This window comes from Equus caballus, chromosome 21 (assembly GCF_041296265.1).
Source record: "Equus caballus isolate H_3958 breed thoroughbred chromosome 21, TB-T2T, whole genome shotgun sequence".
In the NCBI taxonomy this organism is placed as follows: domain Eukaryota; kingdom Metazoa; phylum Chordata; class Mammalia; order Perissodactyla; family Equidae; genus Equus; species Equus caballus.
In genome coordinates, this window is record NC_091704.1 from 23,223,583 (window position 1) to 23,245,653 (window position 22,071).

Sequence of the window (22,071 nt, forward strand, 5' to 3'; positions counted from 1 at the left end):
TTAACATTGGCAGTTAACAAATTGCTGACCTATTCTTAATTAACACTCACACCTTTTCCCAATATTTTTTATGTTGCTTCTTTCTTCTGTTCTCCCTGTGATTTCCTGTTACGGCATGCATGTTGTGCTACAGAGGTCTGCTACGTACAATTTAGAATGAATTCTGCTATGGACTGAATTGTGTCCCCCCTAAAATTCATATGTTGAAGCTCTAACCCCCAATGTGATGGTATTAGTGGAGATAGGTCCTGTAAGGAGATGATAAGGGTTAAATGAGGCATAAGGGTGAAGCCCTAATCCAATTGGGCTGGTGCCCTTGTAAGAAGAGGAAGAGACACCAGAGCTCTCTCTCTCCACCACGTGAAGACACAGCAAGAAGGCAGCCGCCTGCAAGCCAGGAAGAGAAGCTTCACCAGGAACTGAATGTCAGCATCTTGATCTTGGATTTTCTAGCTTCCAAAACTGTGAGAAATAAATTCCTCTTTAATCCACCCAGTCAGTGGTATTTTGTTAAGTGGTCCAAGCAGATTAATACAAATTCCATACAGTGTTAAATAAAATGTTTTAAAATAGGATGGCATACATGATGTTCTAAAAATGTTTTACATTTACAGAGTTGCAGAGATCAGATACAGTCAAATATCAGGAAATATACAGTTCTTTTTTCTGACTCACATTTTCCTCACCACCATCTTCAGCTCCACCTGAATTCAATCTAGCATAAACAATTGCAATAAGACAATTTAGAAAGAATGCTTGATAGGGTAAGTGCTGCTCTGATACCTGAATAATCCTAAATATATGATAGATATTTGATTTTGTGCACTAATGTGAAATGCACTTTCTTCTTGTGGGGCACAACCATTTTCAATCAAGTAATCCAAGCTGACTTGCAATAAAAAAAATAATAATAATTCAGTCTCACCTTGAATGGGGCTCCATAGATAGACTCTCCACCAGTCCCTGTGCCAGTAGGATCTCCCCCTTGGACTATAAAACCGGGTACAACTCTATGAAAAATGGTGTTGTCATAATATGCTGAAAAAAAATTGAAAACAATTTATCACATTCTAAAATGGAGTGTATTTAGCTGTCAGAGTTAATAGAACTAGAGTCACAAATTTTTTTCGCCAGAATGTTAAATAGGCTCCTAAACCAAAACCTTTTCTTCCCTACTTCTTATAAAATATCTATGTACTTAAAACAGCACAATTTCTACAGGAACCATGGTGGTAGTTGTTTTGCATTTATTTCCAGGATTCTCTCAAACTCTGGATTATAGTTTTCAAAATAAAAATTAAGAGAATTTTGGTATAGATCAGTAGTTCTCAGCTGGAGGAAGAGGAACAGCAATTTTGTTCCCTAGGGGACATTTGTCAATGTCTGGAAATACTTGGTTGTCACACATGGGAGATGCTATTGGCACCCAGTGGGTAGAGGCCAGGGATACTGGTAAACATCCTACAAAGCACAGGACAGCCCCACTACAAGGAATTACTGGCCCTAAATGTCAACAGTGCTGAGGTTCAGAAATTCTGGTAGAGATGAATACCTATTTCCTAATTCTTCCTCTTCTCCTCCCAAAAAATTAATTTACACGAAGAATATACAAAACCAAAATATATCAAAATTACTCACTGATTCTAGTTCTAACACCACTCAATGCACCCTCTTCAAGAAACTTTCAATAAATAAAAAAAATAACACAATGTGTAACTGAGTCCAATTAGACTCTCAAGAAGTTTGCTAAATTATTAAGCAAAATTATTTATATTTACATATAAATATATGATTCGGAAGCTATAAACATACAAGAGAGATCATATGTGATCTCCTAGTAGTACTTATTATCTGGAACCTAGAATCATTAGGGAGACTTCACAGAGCAGAAAGAAGTTGGATATGGCAGAAGCATGGCACCTCAGTAAGGTAAAGCATGAGCAAAGAATTTGGTGAGGGTGGAAGGGCAAGAATTAGAGTTTGACTGAATCAGGGAGTTTATATTAGGAAGTGGCAACAATGGCCAATATGCATAAGAAAAGATTCTCAACATCATTAGTCATCAGGGAAAGGCAAATCAAAACCACAATGAAATACCACTCACACCCACTAGGATGGCTATCATCAAAAAAATGGAAAATAACAAGTGTTAGTGAAGAGGTGGAGAAAATGGAACCCTCGTACATTGCTAGTTGGATTGAAAAATGGTACAGTCACTGTGGAAAACAGCTTAGTGGTTCAGAAAAATTTAAACATAAAATTATCCATCAATTTCACTTCTATGTATATACCTAAAAAAAGTTGAAAGTGGGTACTAAACAAATAATTGTACATAAATCTTCATAGCAGCACTATTCACAATAGGTAAAAGGTGAAAACAACTCAACTGTCCATCAATGAATAAAGAGATAAACAAAATGTGGTACATACACACAATGGAATATACATTACTCAGCCAAAAAAGGGAAAGAAGAAATACTGATACACACTACAACATAGACAAGCCTCAAAGACATGCCAGATACAAAAAGTCACATACTGCATGATTCCATCTCTATGAAATATCTAGAATAGGCGAATCCATAGAGATGGAAAATAGACTGAGGGTTGCCGGAGGCTGGGGGGACTGATTGTTTAGTGGGTAGTTTTCTTTTGGGGTGATAAAAATGTTTTGGAACTAGACAGAGGTGCTGGTTGCACAACCACAGCAAACATACTAAATACCACTGAATTACACACTTTAAAATAGTTTTATGTTACGTAAATTTCACCTCAGTTTTATTTAAAAAAATCCCTTGAGTGAAAGAAAAGTAATTATTTTATCTCACTGAAGCTAGTTTTGAACTTACGTTAACTAGTCAGCTAAGTATAAGAGGAAAACATATGTAGAATATACGTCTAGCCCTGAAGGAAGTGCTGAATAAACAAAAGCTATTATTACTGTTGTTGTGAAACCAAACAAAAAACAAGTAGCAAAAGAGTACGTTGAGGTGGGGTCAATTATTGAGTGGAGTCAAAATTCAATCACATGCTGAGGACTGCAGAGCGGAAAAATGGAAAGAGCACAGTTCCCTGAGCTCTGCACTGAGCTGCAGAACTGCCTGACACCAGATTTCTTGTCATACAGGATGATAAATGTCTTTATTATTTAAGTAATTTTGAGTTGAGTCTTCTATTACTTGCAACTGGAAACTAGAAATACTTATCAAGTGCCTACTGTGGGCAGCACCGTACATATACAATTACTGCCATAATTCATAAAGTACCTATTACATAGGTACTTCGTGACACTTTATGAGTCAAAACATGACTATGATTTACCATAATTCATAAAGTACTATATATAGTGGCTCGCAGGCACCCTCATAATTATTTACAGTTGCAAGACATAACTGGATATAAAATCCATATTTTAAAAAATGTAATCTATAATCTAACAACTTTATCCAGTACATAGGATAGATTGGAAGAAGTAGAAAAGGAAGTCCAACTGATTTTTTTCAATCTCTTCTCCCAGTGAAGAGCTGTTGGGCTATATTCACAAGAGCTCCCCAGCGCAGACAAGTTCTCCTTGGTTACAAACAGAAACTATAAAAACCAAGAGGTCTAAAAGTATCTCTCCTGTATCCGTAAGTAATCATTTACTCAGATTAACCATTACTCAGTAATCACTACTCAGACTGTATGTAGCCATCAGGAGTTCTGAGTCTTGCCTCTTGTTAGCTGTGTAACCTTAAACTCAATTTTCCTCTTTTTTTTAAATTGAGATATAACTGACATTTAACATTATATTAGTTTCAGGTATAGAACATAATGATTTGATATTTGTATACGATATTTGTATATAGTGAGAAATGCTCACAAGTCTAGTTAACATCTGTCATCATACATAGTTAGAAAATTTTTTTTCTTGTGATGAGAACTTTTAAGATCTACTCTCTTAGCAACTTCCAAATATGCAATATAGCGTTATAGTCACCATCCTGTACATGTAATTTTCTCATTATAAAACTAACAATATAAATTAATTCAGTGTTCTGAAGATTAAAGAAGATAATGTGGGGGGAACCTATAAATTTTCAAATTCAACACAAATGTGAGGTCAAGCTTGCATATTTTCACTTAAATCCTACAAATTCATATTCAAATTTAAATATAAAACATGTGCCTGTCTAGATCAGAAAATGAAAATAATCCTTTAGGCCCATAATATGCAGTCAATCAACATTTTTTGAGCAAAAGATCAGATTTGCTTTTTCAAAAGATCACTTAAACTCTCAGTATGGAGAATGGATTGGAAGCCACAAGACTGGAGAGAAAGAAAGGCAGAGAGGGAGAGAGAGAGAAACTTTTGTCCAAGTCCAAACATGACTGTGGCTTATCTTGAGATGCACAGATCCAAGGATTCTCTAGGAAGCAAGATCTTTAAGACTCAGAGATCTATTAGATGTGAGGAAAGGGGGACATGAAAGAAGTCTTTATTACTTGTGCTTTCAGATTTTAAAATTACCCATCTTATGCCTTATTTCTATTTCCTACTAAGTCTTTCAGTGACAGTGACTTTTTACTTTAAGCTTTTCTTTTTTATTTTCCTAATTATATTCTTGTTGGATGAATGAAATTATTATAATACTATACAGAGAGTATGAATTTTCTATAATTTCTCTACACTATAATTTTATATTCTATCATAGCTAGAATTTAAAATTTCTGCAAAATTTCCATACCCACCACTTTTACTTCCCTGCAATTTATTAATAATTACTGTTGAACTATGCATTTATAGTTGTCCTTAGAGCTTACAATTTGCTATAATAGACTTGCAAAATAACTGACTGCAATAATGTTTGACTTTCTTCTTAAATTTTTATGTATCGTTCCCATAAATATTTTGAAGAGGTTTCATTATTTCAATGTGTGTGTTCACAATATCCTCCTGAATTTCCTCCGATATTGAAAAAAGAAATCTACATATTCCTCAAATATGAAATGAAGTTTCTATCTGGCTGCTGTGGTTCTGGTATTTGTCACTACAGTTTTTATTTTTGGCTGTACAATGTAAGGGTATCATGATATATTTTTGACTAATTATATTTCTGCCCAAGTATATATAGGAATTTATGTTTGCATTTTTAAATCATTTATATGTTTCTTCTTCTAGAATATTGTGATTTTGTGTTTAATTTTGTAAATATTATCAATAACTTTTTATCTAAAACTCCTTTTGTAATCTGTTCCATTTATTTTAGCCTACTTTCTTTTAAGCAAATATTTTAGTTTTGTAAAGATATTTCTTTTAACTTATCACCTTATACGTTTGTCTCTTCTAAAGACATTATATTGTTAAAGGAAGTAGGGGATAAAAGATAACCGTTGAAGCATGGACCCTGAAGAGATGAAGCTGAGGTAAAATAGAAATAAAGACATTAGTAGTCACAGAAAATATAAAAAAATCTAATTTTCTTATTTACTTCTCTTTCTGTTCTCCACTTTGTTTTGCAGACCTACAATTTCATCCCTTCCTCATACTTCAGAGGAACTGATAAAATTATCAAAGCTAACAAGCTTCCCTTTCCTTCTTTATATCTTTTTGAACTTACAATCTTAAACTTTTCAGTTATTTTTTAAATGTTCACCTAACTATCCTGCAAAGACTTGAAATCCAAGACTAAGTCTGTGTAACTGCAGATCTTTTCAGAAAAACTAAAAACCTGCCCCCGACACAGAGAGACAAATACTGTATGATCTCACTTACATGTGGAATGTAAAAAAGTTGAACTCATAGAACCAGAGAGCGGAATGGTGGTTCCCAGGGAGTAGGGGGGTATGGGAGATCTTGATTAAAAGGTATAGCTTTCAATTATAAGAAGAATAAGTTCTGGGAATTCAACACACAGCATGGTGATTATTACTGATAATACTCTATTGTATACTTGAAATTTGCTCAGAGTAGATCTCAAATCTTCTCAACACACACACACACACACACACAAAAGGTAACTAACTACGTGAAGTGACAGATAAGTTCCTTAACTTGATTGTGGTAATCATTTCACAGTGTATACGTATATTAAACTACTTTGTACACCTTTAAAAACATCATGTTGTACAACTTAAATATATACAATTTTTATTTGTCAATCATATCTCCACAAAGCTGAAAAAAAAAAGACAAAGAACTTCTCTTCAACTGTGAACATCACTTTAGTTGAGAGCCATATCCGAGGCTGTGCTCCCATTTCCTTATTTTTATTCATCTGCTTTTTAATTCTGGAAACCATGAATTAAAAAAAATAAATAATTGGTATGAATGTTACAAAATCTAGAAATATTATGACACTTACATCATAGAATTAGAGATAAAATGGACTTCTCTGAATAATATTTTTAAAACCTTGAATTTATTTATTTAGAAGTATCTTTATTTAAATTAGTCTTCTCAGGATTCTTGTTAGCCTTTGCAATAACAATTCTCTCTCACCTGTTCAGTTAAGAGAATTGCTCTAGATTTTTTTCTTATTTTCCTATTTTCTTTCTTTCTCCTTGTGTTCTTATAAATAGGGGAATAGTTTTTTGTTGTTGTCAATAAGTTTTCATCATCATCTAACTTAAGAACCTTATTTCTCCTGCATCATCATATTATATCCAGATGTTTTCTGTTTCTTCCATTCACCTGGTCATGGATTGTAATTTACCATTCATTCTTTCTAATGTTTTTGTACTTTTACCTTCTCCTGTAAAATTTGAGCTTTTGATTCCCCAAAACTTCTTTCCAGAAACAAGTCCGACTTTTCCGTGTCTACTTTCTTTGTTTCTCGGCTCTGTTGACAGTTAATTGAGGCTTCTCTGACTGAACTACCTGTCTGACTCAATTTCCTTCCTGCCTGTCATAGCAATTATTAATAATGGTCTTTGCAGATGTCTCTTCTCTTTTTCCTTTTTGGCAATTTTTTTTTTCGGTCTGGGTATTTTTATTCCTTAAATTGTCCCCTGGTAATTATCTATTTGTCTAACTATCTACTTGGAGAGCTCTCATTGTACCCTACTACTGGTTATTTTGGGTTCTCTTTCACACCCTGCTTTTGACTCAAACACTGTTTTCTGACACCTTGATTAACCTTGTCTGTCTCTAAATATCAGATAGAATTTAGAGGGACAATGATTTGCCACCACTGGAGATATTCAAAACCACATGCAATGTATTCTAAAAGTCAACAAGTTACAAAAATGTTTGGAATGTTTAGTTCTATAAAGGAATATTCTGAAGAGGGAAATGCTCCAGTGGATGTATAATTTTGTAAAGTTTGTTAAAAAGAAGAATAGTCACTTTACGATGCAAATATAAAAAAATACTAGAGACATTGACAATAACATCACTAAATGCTGGATGCAAGGCTTCCTGGAGAAAGTGGAATTTTGAATAGACATTAAAAAGTGGGTAGACTTGAACAGTACAAAGGGAAGAAAATGTATTCCAAAAAGAGCCTGAGAATATGAGGAGATCGCAGATAAGAAGATGGTATGAGGATATGTGTTAAAGTGGAAATGGGAAGGAACTGCTCAGGAGAAAAAGATAATAGCCAACTGAAACCATGTGGTTATTTAGTTCCAGGAAACGTAAGTCAGAAAGCTAGGAAGTCAAGCTGCCTGAGGATTCAACTACCAGATGAATAAAGAAGAGGATAAAGCGATTAAAGATGAGAGAGGAAGACTAGGTAAAAGGCAATTACAATCATGTAGGTAAAAGTCAAGGCAGTCTGGGGAAGAAATTGGTAAATTTGGTTTTACATTGGTTTAGTTGTAGCTGACAGTGGAAGACTTGTATAGAAAAGTCCACTAGGCAATTAGATATGTAAATGAGAGCTGAGAAGAGAAAAAATGGCTGAAATTCTAAATTTGATGGTCATTTGGATGGAGGTAATAACTGAAGAATAAAGAAAATAGAGAACTAGAGGCAATCTCAGGGAATACCAATATTTAGAGGATGAAAGAAAGAAGTGGAAAATAGCCAAGGAGACCAAAAAAGATCAAAGTATTATTTGGTGAGACAAATTTCTCTGTGAAAGATAAACAGATTTACTTGGGGGAAAATTTTTATCTCCTCTGTCCACTTCCTGACACATAGCTCAACACTACATCACTCATGCAACTCTCATCATTCATTACCACTGTTTAATACTTGTCTTCAATATTGTGGAAAAATACACTGCAATTCATTTTTAAGTTAACAACATTTCTCCTACAGAATAGAACTCAAGAGTTATGATTACCTTCCAAACAAAGCTGAATGAAATTCCTGCAAGCTTTAGGAGCTTCTTTGGACCACAACTCTATGTCAATATCTCCAGCTGTAGTTTTCAATAAAACCTGTAGAAAAAGTATAGCATCATTATATTAAACTACCATTTTGCTTGATAATCAGTTGAATGGCTGCTCAACTTGAAGCATTCACTAATGAGTTTTCAATTGCAAAATAAAAATTAGAAACTTGGCTTGGCTTTAGTTATTATACTCAAAATATTTCAAATATTCAGTACATTCAGTCATTGTATAATTCTATCTTTCAAATACCATTTTCAGAAAAAATTTTTTAAAAATAGCATATAACTTCTTAATCACAAAAAAAAATTTTTAAATCAACAATTTAAACTTGTTTTAATCAAGAAAGTTTCCCATGGCATTTATTCCAATAAAATTGGTATAGCAAATTAAGAAATTAAAGAATAAGCCACAAAATTGTGACAGTATAAGACAATTTTAAAATTACCCTTTTACATATAAACACTCTACTTTCACATTCAAAATCATGCCATTCCTAGTTTACAAAGGAACATTCTTAATCTAATTCTGGGTTATATATTACAAAATGGTATGTCTTAAAACCACCATCAACAGTAAATGGACTCCTTTGATAGCCTCCTTTCCACCAGCTCAGGAAGGCAGTTACTCCTTGGTGTAACCAGCCATCTTACAACAACCAGAACCCCTACTGAGCCCACAACTTATAACTATCTTATTAATAACCACAAATAACCAAAAAGAAAGTTAGGCTCTAAATTTGAATACTGGCACACCTAGAATCTAACTTCTCTAGTAACACTTTCTTCCTCTCAGTGTACCAGAGCAGATCAGTGTCAATTCATGATCAATGGTCAATGATTTGTGACCATAAAAATCATTTAGAATGTTCTTGCAAATAAAGAGTACGCAGTGTGACTATTTAAAAACACGAGACCGATTCCCGTGAGAAGTCAGTATCATTGAAACGTCACACTTTTTATTTTCTAAAACTCCTTTACCTAATTATTTGGAACTGATAAGAAGTAAAAACCATTCAGTGAAGCCCTCATCTTGCATGGATGCCCCAGAGAAGCTGTAAATTGCCGAGAGTCAGAAAGCTTGTTAAGAGCGAAGCAGGAACAGCATTTCTCTGTACTCCCTCCTCACCAGTGCACTTTCGCTACAATTGCCTTTCCATTTCTGTTTCAGAAGCCCAGATTATACTGCCATAGTTTATACAACACATTGATGAATTTATTATATCTTTATGGTCTTTTACTGGCTACACAGTTCTCTTACAACTATTTTTCAATGACCATGGGGGTGGTGGTTGAGAGTGCCATCAAGTGAATTCCAACTCCTAGTGACACTGTGGACAGCACAGCAGAACCCTGCCTGGTCTTTTTGCGCCAACCTCTCACCTTCCAGCGCTAGCTCAGACAATGCTCCACTGCTATTTACACAGTTTCCATGGCCAATTTTTTGGAAATGAGTGACCAGGTCCTTCTTTCTAGTCTGTCTTAGTCTGGAAGCTCAGCTGAAAACAGTCCACCACAGGTAAAGCTGCTGGTCTTTGAAATACCAGCGGCATAGCTTTCAGCACCACAGCAACAAGCAGCTGCCACAATGTGACAACCGACAGACGAGTGGCATGGTTCCCTGCCCAGGAATCGAACCTCAGAGGTGAGAGCTTTGAATCTTAACCACTAGACCACCAGGGCTGGAAAGTAGGAGAGAAGGAGGCGAAAATACTTATATTTGGGCTGGGGGAAGTGAAAATATCTATACTGTGGTAGCTTTTAAAATGGTTTCCTTAACCTTTCAAGAAATTTTATATAGAAGCTGAAATGCAAACGTGCATGATTTTCTCAATCCATTACATTTCCTTTATAAAAAGAATGGAACATTTGTTGAGTGCCTTCTATGTGTCAACTTCTGTGCCAGGTATTTCCCATATCTTACCTCATTTAATCCTCAACTACAAAGCAGGTATCATTACTCCCATTTTACTTAATAAAGAAACAGAGACTCAGATAAAGTAACTTTTTCTAAGGTCTCACAGTGAACGACTTAAGCCAAAGGCTGTCTGGCTGCAAAGCCCATGCTTTTTCTAGACCACCACGCCGTATCCACAAAGTTCTCCATAAATCCCATACTGTACTGGAAAAGACAGTCCATCAAGGTCTAGGGCCCTGCCACATGTCTCAGAAGAAATCCCCAGGTTACCCTGGTTACAACTGACTTGAGTAGAGAACAGTGCCTAAGTCAAAAGCAATCATATATTAGCTAGATATCAGCAAGGCCTTCTAACTCGGCTTGGCATGAAAAAATACCCAAAGAGATATTCCATATGGGATGGTGACAAATCAACCCAATTGCATTCTCATTCTCCCAGGAAGTATACATTTGGGATGCAAACTGAGAAGTTGAGTAACTTCCTCTACCACAGATTGTACCTAGAATGACACCGTGTAACACCTTCTGATTTCCCATGAGATCTGACGTACATCCCAAGCTTAAAAGTACAGTATATCTAAAAAACAATGTCCTGTCCTACCTCATTATCCCCTTGTATATTTGAAATAAAGCACTAGTGTTACAGGGAGCCTATACATGTCTTCTCTTCCTTGCAACTCTAAAGGAGTGATCTCCAAACTTTTTGTAAGTGTGAATCCCTACTAGCAGAGAAGAGAAGGCAGGCGAGATGGGAGGTAAGGACTTAGAGCACACAGCCCCAAAATATGCATATTTAAATACATGTAGTACTATATTACTCTAGTATTACATTATAAAAGATCACACAAAATAAAAATTTTAAAGGATTACATAGAAACACTATTTTAAAATAATTCTATTTTCTTTACTAAGAGTACAATGAACTTTTTTCAAATAACAGATTTATTGAGATATAATTCACATACCAAATAATTCACCCTTTTAAAGTGGTTTTTAGTATAATCCAGAGAGTTATGCAACCACCACGACTATCTAATTCCAGAGCATTTCATCATCCCAAAAAGAAACCCTGTACTCATCAGCAGTCACTCCCCATTTCCTGCTACTCCTAGTCCCTGGCAATCACTAATCTACTTTCTGTCTCTATGGATTTGCCTACTGAACATTTCATATAAATGAAATCATACAATGTGTGGCCCTGTGTGTCTGGCTTCGTTCACTTAGCATAACGTTGCTTTCAAATTGTAGAGGTCCATCTTCCTGTTCCATACACTTAGGTTTTCAAATGTCCTGAAAATCAGAATGGCTTTGTATTCTTACTGATGAATATGTCAAAACACAATATACATTGAAGACAAAGTTCATCATTAACAACAATAAATAGAAATCCATATTCAAAAGATTTTCATAATAATTTCTCATTTTTGACAGAATTCTCATGTTGAGGCATCAGCTCTACCATTTTCTTATGGTTTGCTTATATTTACATTATTAATATTATCTTCAATATGAAACTTGTGAGGGTTAGTTTAGTTAATCTAGATACCATGAAATATAAATCCATTTAACAAGGCATTAGGAAAAAATACATCATGATATATAAAAAGTGACTGAATGAGTAACTGAATTTATGTTCCTTTTTATATATAAAATGTTGCATTTAAACAAATAAAGGGGAAAATAAATACAAACAGAAGTATGTAGATTTTCTCCCTGTATCACAAGTATGATTTTGCACACTCCCTCAAGTGTGCACTCACTCGTATAGAAATCACTGTCCTAAAGAACAAACTAATGCACATCCTCCCTCCCTCTAGACTCTGGAGTCAGGCTGCTCAAATTCAAATACTGACCCTTTCACTTACGAAGAGTAAGACAGCTTCGTTACCTTGGGTATGATATCTAACACTTTCGTGACTCGATTTCCTTATCTAAAAACAGGCATAAAAATATCCTCATAGTATTGTTATGAGGACAAAATGAGTTTTTGGTTTTTTTTAAACTTTTTATTAAGATTATGATAGTTTACAACCAAAATGAGTTTTTATATAGACTGTTTAGAATAGCACCTGACAAATAGGAAATGCTCAAAAAATAGTAGCTAGTATTGTAATGTTTTTTTGGCCACACATAACCTACATCTAGTAAAAAGAATGCATACATGGTTGGGCCACCTTGTCTACCACAGTTTCTTAATCTTTCCAGTGATAAGCTACTGAATAAAACAAAGAAGGCACATGGCTCGCTCCTCCTTTGGCCATCACCTCTTGGTCAGACGTCAGTGGCTCCTTTTCTTAAAGCTCCCAAATAAGACAGTACTTTGATAATAAAATGTTTCTTAGGAATAAATAGATATTAATATACAATTGAGATTAAATGATCATAATATGTGGAAATTTCACCTCCAATGGATAAGGAAATTTCTATCAAGTGGTACATTTCTGTGCCTCATCTTCAGAGGCCAGAGTTATAGCATAACAGCAAAACATTTACAGATAATTGTCAGGGTTAACCACTGGTGTAATATGTCAATCACTTCCCAAGTTGATATCATGCTTTTTTTTTTTTAATTTTTATTGAGTTAATGATAGGTTACAATCTTGTGAAATTTCAGTTGTGCATTATTGTTTGTCCGTCGTGTTGCAGGTTCACCCCTTCATCCTTTGTGCCCACCCCCACCCCACCTTTCCCCTGTGATAGCATGCTCTTTGAAGGGAGGAATTTTGTCCTATTTATTCTGAATATCTCTGTATCCTTTCAGTACCCAATGTAGCATTAGACACTACAGGTACTAAACTAATACTCATTGAACAAGCTTATTATATCTGCTTTAAGTTCTTTCCAGACCAAAATTCTTGCCATACTCTCTATGGTACAGAACTTTGAAGGTTTAATGTCTTCAATCAGCCTTATGCTAGAAAAAGTCCCAAATTGTGTTTGAAGGAAAACAGGCTACATTCTCCCTCAGCCCAATTCTGTTTAGAAGAAGGACAGTATTTATCACATTTTGCATATACTTATTTGCATGATTATTTGGTCCACATACATTTCACTCAACTGACTCCATGATAATAGAGACAATGCTGGCTTTTCTTTCTATTGGACCCCTAATACCTAGCATAGAGTCTAGCATTTGCTAGGTGCTCAATAAATACTTGTTGACTGAAAGATCTCCTGTTCAGGCATGTATCTTTGTTAAAGGTTTTTATGTTTATGACCATGTCAAATCTTCCTCTAAAGTAAAGCAATTAAGTCTACGCTTGACCAGCAACAGTATAACCCCAAACTCACTGATATTTAATACTTCTCAGAAGTTAAGAAATATAGTATTAATTCATCCATTCATTTAGTACAGATTTGAACTCCTCCTACAATGTGTCAAGCACCATTCTAGGTTTGTCTCTGCCCTCATAGTGCTTGCATTCTATGGGGGATACAATAAACAATAAATAATAAGTATTATAGAAAAAAACTAAAGAGAGTTTATGGAGGCAGGGAATGCTGTGATGCAGGATATGAATGATGTTTGCTGTTTCACAGAGTGTAGATAGGAAATGGCTTTTTGCTAAGGTGTCATTTGAGCAGGGCAAAGAGTATACTAGAGAAAAGAACAGCAAGTGTGAAGCCTAGGATGGGCAATGTATTCAACCTCTACCAGAGTTTATCAGCTGGGGGTGATAGCACTCTCAAAAAACATTGGAAATATGAAGAGGTAGGTATTCGGGTAAAGGTGAGGAACGGGGAGAAGTTCAAACAACAAAAAATTTAAAGAATTGCTCTGCCCAAAATACCCACTGAAATTTTTGCTGGTGATATCAATTACAGCATTTTTGTTTTCAAATTTCCCTCATTATATTATCATATGTCAATCAATAAAAGATTACATAAATAATTTATAATACAGTCATGCAACAGAATTGTATCTGATGTAAATTTAATTTATCCTAATTCAACTATATACTTTCAGTCTCACTATTTTCTCCATTATGCCGGCTCATCATGTTTCATATGTGATATAGACTAGGTCTCAGTTCAAGAATTTAGGTGATATTCATTCTATTACTTCTCTGCTTCGTATTGCCTAGAAAACACATCAGGAAATCATTCTCCCATTCTAATGTGGGAACATTTCCCATTCCCCATCTTCTCTAACAATCATCTCATGTTTTAAGACCAGCATGAAGTTTCCCCTGCTTTCGCAGTTGCTCACTTCTCAGTACGTCCATGGCAATATGCTCCTCTCTCCATAAGCACGCCTGTCAGACATATCATAAAGTTTTTCTTTACCTGCCTGCCTGCCTCCCAACTAAACCATAAGCTCTTGTAGGGCAACAACTAGACCATATCCATCCATATTGGTGTCGCCAGCACCTAACAGAGTGCCCGGTGCCTAGCAGGCGTTCAATAAATGGAGAAAGAGCGATCTCCACGGTAAGTAAAAACTATGTCAAATTTTAAAATGTACTCAAGTTTTTATCTAAGACTCCAGAAAACGCCTGCATGGGTTAAGTTAAAGCAAGAAATAGGGTCAGCTGGCTGGTATGGAGAAATCTCCACATGAGGACTTTCTCAAGTGTACGCTGAGAAGTGCCAATAGATGGTTTCGATGCAATCGTGTTCAGAGGCAGGGGAAAAGCCAAGACTTCTTGTGATCTCTTGGAACCCTAAGACCCCAGAACTCCCTTAATCAGTGAGGTATCACTTTGGGGAGCCCAGGTACCCTAGACAAGGCTCTCACCTTCCCGTTGGTGGGAGGCTCCTGGATGTAGATGTTGCTCATGCTGGTCAGTCCTCAAGCCTCTGCTCTCAATTGGCGATGAGAGCGGACGGCCGGTCACTAAAGCTGTTCACCTATCAGTACACGCTTCCTTAAGTCGGGTGGTCGCAGAAAGCTCCAGTCTGTCAATATCCCGTAAGACAGAGACACGAAACACTGTCTTTTCCCAAAGCTAGCCCCTCACGGACGACGCCATGTTGCTCCCGGACCCGAGCACCGCTAACCCTGAGAAGGGGGATTCTATTAGTCTCCAGGGAAGGAGAAAAGATTATTAAGCCCCTATAGACTAATTTAATTAGTATTGCGATTTTAAAAAGAACAATACGTAAGTCTTGGTGGCGTTTACTTCACTGCACGCGTGTGCAGGTCTCATTTACCCCCCGAAGCTGGCAGTAATGGTTCGGACCATGAGTGAGCTGCAATATGACTCCCCCGGAAACTGCATCGGCTGCTACTTGGTTCCGCTATCGCCGGAGGCTTAGAGGGCCTTCCCGGACTGTCACCTAGGTGCCGCGGCTTGGGTGGCAGGAAGAGGCCATCCCAGCTGCGCGTTGTCCTTGCGGCCGGCGGGAAGCGAGGGCGCTCTCGAAATCCGAGGGCTTCTGCGACCCCTTTTACAGCACCATGGCAGTCCCAGGTGAAGACCAACGGCAGGGCCCCGGGGTCTGGGCGAGGAAGGGAGCGGGTAGGCTATACGGGTGGGGTGCGCTGGTGTAAGGAGGGGCGCCCTTCGCGATTTAGGCGGAGGCGTTAAAATTAACAGGTTCGTTTGGTTTACATAAAAAAGTTTACACTGCAGAAATAAACTCTGAAGGAAAGAAACTATCTCCCCCTGCCCCAGCCCAGCTCCACTTCCCTGGATGGATTACAGGGAAAGTGTACGGTGGCGGAGGGAGGGTGGGATGCGGAGGGGCGGGAGAGGCAGTAACTGTGGGCCTAGGGGGAGGGTGGCTGAGAATAACTGACTTTAATTTTAGTATGGCTGGAAAATAAAATTTGAAGTGGGAACACATGGCGGACCCAAGTAGCCAGAGGCGTTGTTTATCGCGAACGTCGCAGGGACGAAATGGGCGGTCTGGGGTTCTGCTTCTTTCTCTTCCTGTTGTGTGGCCGTGGACCGGTCGCTTTGCCCTTCTTGGCCTCAGTTTCTGCATCTGTAAATGCAGATTTGTTTTTTGTCTGTGGTTCCTCCCAGCTCTCAGATTCTGGGTCCGGTGGGTACTGACCTAAAAACAGTGAACCCTGCTAAATAAGCGTTTCAGAGCTTTCCCGTTCACAACCACCAGCTTACTTGGAAGCTCTGGGGGTTCGGGGGGAGGGCATCTCCTTAAGCCAGCGTTGCCACGATGTGTTTTGCAGAACGCTGGTTGCAGGAGATATTTTGAGAAATATACGCCGCCCCCCCTTCAAACACTCCCTCCCCCTACACACAACTTGGAGATTCACAATGCACTTTAGTATAGAAAAGACCGAGAAGTGCTGTGGTTAGAAGCTCTAATTTTGTTTTAACCTGCCCTTGCCAGTATTATTTAAGCACATTTGTTCTGTGGCAGCCTTTTTTGAACCCTATTTTACAGATAGCTGTTATGAGAGGGTTGTACTTTTCTGCCAACTACAGTTTGGGGAGGAGCACAGGGGGGATTGTGAGAGAGGAAAGATACACTCATTCATACCCTAACAATCTGTATTAAGTGCCTACTGTGTGCTAGGCACTGTGCTAGGCGTTGGGGATACAGTGGTGAGCAAACCAGTTGCTCTTCACAGAGAATTTACAATTTCGCTGTAAGGAGAAAGTACCAGAAAGTCAGACAAGTGTATAGCAGGGAAAACACAAAGCTTTCAGGAGCAGGTAGTAAGGGCGTCTAACAGGAGACAAGGAGGAACCAGAAGAACTTTCCAGAGGATGTGACATTATAGGAGGAGACTTGAAGAATTGCAAGGGGGGGTGGGAGGGTTGAGAGGGGAAGTTGCAGCCAGAGGAACTGGATACCTAAAGGAAGAGGAAATGTGTGAGAAGAGGAAATGAAAGATGTTCCTATGGATGGAACTCAGAATACAAATGGGAGAGAAATGAGAAATTAACTAGAGAGAGACTAACAGTAGCTAGTATTTATTAAAGCATTTACTATGTGTCAGATGTGTCAGACACTGTATCGAGCATTGTATTTTGTTTTGTTTAATATGCACACCCACACTGTGAGATAGGTATTAATATTTCCATCATACAGATGAGGATACTGTGGGTCAGAAAAAGCAAGTAACTTGCCTATTGAGACAGCCAATAAGTGACAGGTGGGTCTGGCTCCTCTAGAGCCCACGTGCTTATCCATTTTGCCCTGTTGTAGTCTAATTTACAAGGTAATTTCCAGCTCTTAAAGGACCTTGTAAGCCATGACAAAGAGTTTGGTCATTTTCCTAAGGACCATGGGAAGTCATTTAAGGGATTTTAAACAGATTCACATTTTGGGAAGATCATTCTGGCTGCACAGTAGATTGGAGGGGAGGTAGTTTGGATGCAAAGTCACCAGTTAGGAGTAATTCTGGTAAGTTACGGTGATACCCCAGGTACAGTCTCAGGAAGAAAGGAGAAGCAGATGGATTGGAGATATATTTTTGGTGATAGAATCACTAGGAATCTGTGATTGAGTCAATGTGGGTGGATACTAGAGGAAACAAGATATTACCTGGGTTACATTGTTAGGCAATTGGGTAGGGCTATTTACTCATATAGGTAACATCTGAGAAGGAGCAGCTTTTAGGGGGATGATGGTGACTTTAGTTGGGGCTTGTGTTGAGGGATAGTCAGACATAGAAATGGAAAAATCTAATAGACAGTAAGAGATAAAATTTGTAGTTTAGGAAAGAAGCCAAAGTGGACAATTTGGTGTTATCCACACATGTAATAGGAGTTAAGGCTGTGGGAGTGGAGTCCTTTGGTAGAGTGTGTAGAGTGTGAAGAGAAGGTCTGTGGCTGAAGCCTGGAGAAAATCAACATGGAAACGGCCAGTAGAGAAAGGCCAGCCTGCACAGTGGATTGCCTAGGCATCCCGATAGGCCGCATCAGCCCTGGTGATCTTTGCATCACACAGCTGCATCCAAGTTGGCCTGCTGTCACTGTTGGTTTCATTACTTGAGCATTTTGAACACCTCCGTGGTATAGGCACTCTAGGGGACACAGTGTCACAGTCTGTGCCCTCCTAAGACTTTGTCTACTAATGAGAATGTGCTGCTTAAGAAAAAGGATAAAAGTGATTTTTTTAAAGACCTTATTGAAATTCCCTTAAACTTAGACCAGTGTTATAGTTATGGTAACCTTCTTTCAACTCAAAATAATGCTTCAAAGTGTAATAATCTTAAATTGTGCCATTAAGGTAGATGGCAAGACATAGATAAACTGTTTAAACCCAGAAAAAGTTGAGATAATAGATGTGACAGCACTGTAAAAGTACAATGCAAGTGCCATTAGAAAATATAGATATAGAAAATGTCAAGATAATTTCTTGGATGATCGATCCAGGCAGTGTGTTAAAGGAAAATAGGGCTCCATCAGAAACATTTTGAAATAACTATCAAAAAGCACAAGTATTATGTTATGCTCTTTTATTTTTAGGTCTAATGCTCATATGGATTCAGCATGGCATTTCTTGGGTGGTCCTGCTGGTGATTATTACAGGGAGTGACTAAAAGAAATAAGGCTGCTTTCCACAAACAAAAATCAGCCTTGTCTATTTTATGGTTACCGACTAGAGCTGCTTTTCTGCAGCATTGTTTGTCAGCTTCCACTTTTATGTCGGTAACATAATGAAATGTGCACTCTCTTAGGGAAATCAGGGACTCTTAGTTGTTATTGAAGAAATACTGTTTAAACATAGGTTTCAGTGAAGTTTACTTTCTTTTTGATACTGCCTTTCTCATTCACAGTTGTTGAAATTAGTTCTGACATTCCTGTTAATGATTCAGCATTGCCCGTGAAGAGTTGACCTGGCACAAGTGGCAATGTAAATTACTGATGTGGTTGCACAACAACTCTATTTGTTTTTCTCTCCTTCAGTGAAATCTATATAGCTAAGATAGGGAATTTTATATAGCCAAATTAACATTACATCCAGCATATCAAAGTGAGTCAAATTCTTAAAACACATTATAATAGCATCTTAGTAATAGAAGAATTCTAAATTACATTACATCCAATTTCTTTTCACTCCTAGACTACACTATAGGTAATTTGTTTTCTCTCTAGTCTGTGGTGCACATTGCTCCTGAAATAATTTTCCTGAATCGTATTTCTGACCCTGTCATTCCTGGGAGGTGGGAACTTAGTTCTTGACCCATATCTGTGAATTTTGTATTTCTCTTCAAGCAACTTAACCTTTCTGAGACCTAGTTTCCTTGTCTCTGTAGTGAAGGAGCTGATGACTAAGCTTTCTTTCACTTCTAACCTGCTGTAATGCAAAGCTCCGCATCACTGCAAGAATGAAGTGCGCAGTCCTAAGCACGGCCACATTGCTCTTGCTACCCTTTCCTCCCACCACTTTTCTCATGCATTCTACCATCTTCTGAATTGGCCAACTGCGCCCAGAACCTCTCATGGGCTTTTTCTAACTACATGCTTTTGCTGTCACTGTCCCTCCTCCACTGTCTGTGTCTGCCTATGGGAAGCTTCCCTGATCCCTCAGCCTGCCAGTTCTTCCTGCTTGTTAGTAGAGTCATGTGTCTTTTCTAGTGTGTTCACAGCTGTGGGTGCATTACCCATGATAACCTAGTATATTGTAGTTTCCTTTAGTGTAGGAACTTCGCTTTATTTGTCTTTGTGGCTTCTCTAACATCCATTTCAGAGTTGTGCCCATAATCGGTAAATAATATTTATTTGGGTGATCACTAGAATTGCTGCTGAGCAAAATCTGGTACTAAAGTAAACAGACTAAACTAGATAGCCATCTTGATTCTGTTTATTAGATAATAAGTTAAACTTCTGCGTGTCTCTTCTATTTTAAACTGGTAATACCTATAGCTTTTTTTCTTCACAGGTTATTTGTATTTTATGAGGCAAGTGGACAAAAGCATTTTATACATTTATTAAATATTAGCTCTTTTATGTCAGTAGTTTAAGATAAACCACTCTTTGGTTTACTTTTGTCTCTCCTTTTGAGCATCAAATGATTATGAAGGCATTTTTAACTGAAGGTGAGGACAGCTGCTCTGTCAAAATATTTGCATCAAGGAACTCAGTTAACCTATTTTTTTTTTTTTTTTTTTGTAATTCACAAAGAATAATTTCTGCTGTTCTTTCTACTTTGCCATCAGTACAATTATCTGAGGATCCCTAAAAAAGGATTATATCTGTAAATTCTTAATATAAAGCAGTAGAAAAGTTTAAATACTTGGAGTATTACTTTGCATTCAACTTTAGCAGAACACATACATATTGTATAGATACTAGCACCTATGTGGTATGAAATCTAGCCACAGTTTGAGTTTTAAAAGCGGAAGAAATTGAAGTTATCTTTAAGGATCCCCAAATTACGATAACTAGACCTATAGTGGAGTAACCAAATGTAAAAACTTAAATTGTTATAAAACAGAAAAGGAATCTAATCTAATCTAATTGAATCAAATCAAGTTAAAAAATAAAAAGAATGGACAGAGGTGATTGCAACTGCTAATTACTTAACAGAAAGAGAACTTTGTTACTTAAGTTGTTTGCTTTTAAATTCAAATGATTATAGAAAATATTTTAATATAAAGAAAACTTTACTTACTCAAAATCTAAAATAGTAAGAGGGAAATATTAAGATACAAGCATGTCTATTAAAGTTCCCAGTGACTAAATTGTTGACTTTGGAAACATAGGTGATATGAAATTTCAAGAAAATAAATTGAGGTCAATATGATGGCTTGCTGGGGGCCACTGAACAACCTGAGGCAACTGTCGGGGACACTCCATCCCTTTCTCACATTTTCTCATTCTTTTTATTTTTGTTGCTGCTTTCTGGTCTTCTCTAACCTTTCTCTTTTCTCTTCCTTCTTTGCCTGACTTTACTTTTTTTTTTCCTTGTGTGTGAACTACTTTACTAAGGTTTAATTTACATACATTAAAATAAAATGTACAAATCACAAAGGTACAGCTCGAAGAATTTTATATATATATATCTCCACCTGTCATTAGGATCATGATTTTGAATATTTCCATCACCCCTCTGTCATTTCCCGCTTTCTTTGCCCAGCAACCATTATTTTGATTTCTATTATCCTTCTTACTTTTATTCCTTTTCTTCTAGTGCCTGTCATGCCTCAGATGGGCCAGTGACACTGCAGACACTATCTAGTTTCACAGCTAGCAACTGGGAGCTACAGAAGTTGCTGATCCCAACTGCAGAAATATTTTCTTAAGTTTATAACCTCAAAGCAACAAATAATTGTCAAGGACCTCCTAGCAACTCTACCCCATGCTAAGCACTGAGTTGTATACACAATTACCTGGCATGGTCTGCAATCCGGAGAAACTGGCATTCTCTGCTCTAAGTTACTGGGAGGTGAAGGAGCAGCCTAATTGCCTGTGCCCTTCACTACCACTCAAGTTGCTCAACAGAATTCTAGATTCAGAATAAGCCCTTATTAATGTTTAAGAAACTCTAAAATGAAGATCTCTAAAATTTATTCCTAAATCCATCAGTTAATAAAATTTTATTGAGAATATGCAGTGGAGGCTCCCTGAAAAATTTACAAGTGCAATCATTGCCTTTTGTCAAACAATGCTTGCATGACAGAAACTCTTCTTAGTGTTGGGGTTTCGTTTGTTGGAGGGAGGTTTTTTAATTTGATTTTTGAGATGCTAACCCATTCAGATTTCAAATTATAATGGTACCGAATGTGTATAGTGACCTGTCTCTCGCCTTTTCTCCCCCCGACTCAGTTCTCCTTTCTTTAGGTAACCAATTTGTATCCTTATAGAGATATTTCTTTCATATCCCTATCAATCAATAAAATCTAAATATAAGCTGTATTGTATAGATAAAATCTCCTTTGCTTTGTACAAATGGCAACATACCGTAAGCACT

At 37.2% G+C, this 22,071-nt stretch overlaps 2 protein-coding genes across 4 annotated transcripts in view; one reads left to right on the plus strand and one right to left on the minus strand.

The window, feature by feature from the left end:
• Positions 1–15,456, minus strand: part of CWC27 (CWC27 spliceosome associated cyclophilin) — a 221,818-nt gene extending 206,362 nt beyond the window's left edge. Inside the window, exons 1-3 of one of the 2 annotated variants that reach the window (XM_001493082.6) lie at positions 14,975–15,447; positions 8,271–8,367; positions 926–1,038 (exon numbers count right to left, since the gene is read on the minus strand). In XM_001493082.6, coding sequence (XP_001493132.1) covers positions 926–1,038; positions 8,271–8,367; positions 14,975–15,016 — 252 coding nt within the window. In that variant the 5' untranslated portion in view covers positions 15,017–15,447. Of the gene's footprint in view, positions 1–925; positions 1,039–8,270; positions 8,368–14,974 lie in introns of both variants that reach the window. The other variant, XM_070246207.1, reaches the window with a different exon arrangement.
• A 55-nt stretch (positions 15,457–15,511) lies between these two features.
• The window catches only part of SREK1IP1 (SREK1 interacting protein 1), a 121,712-nt gene continuing 115,152 nt past the window's right edge, over positions 15,512–22,071 (plus strand). For both annotated transcript variants that reach the window (XM_070246209.1, XM_005604230.4), the window contains exon 1: positions 15,512–15,650. In XM_070246209.1, the coding sequence (XP_070102310.1) occupies positions 15,638–15,650 (13 nt within the window). In that variant the 5' untranslated portion in view covers positions 15,512–15,637. The remainder of the gene's footprint in view (positions 15,651–22,071) is intronic.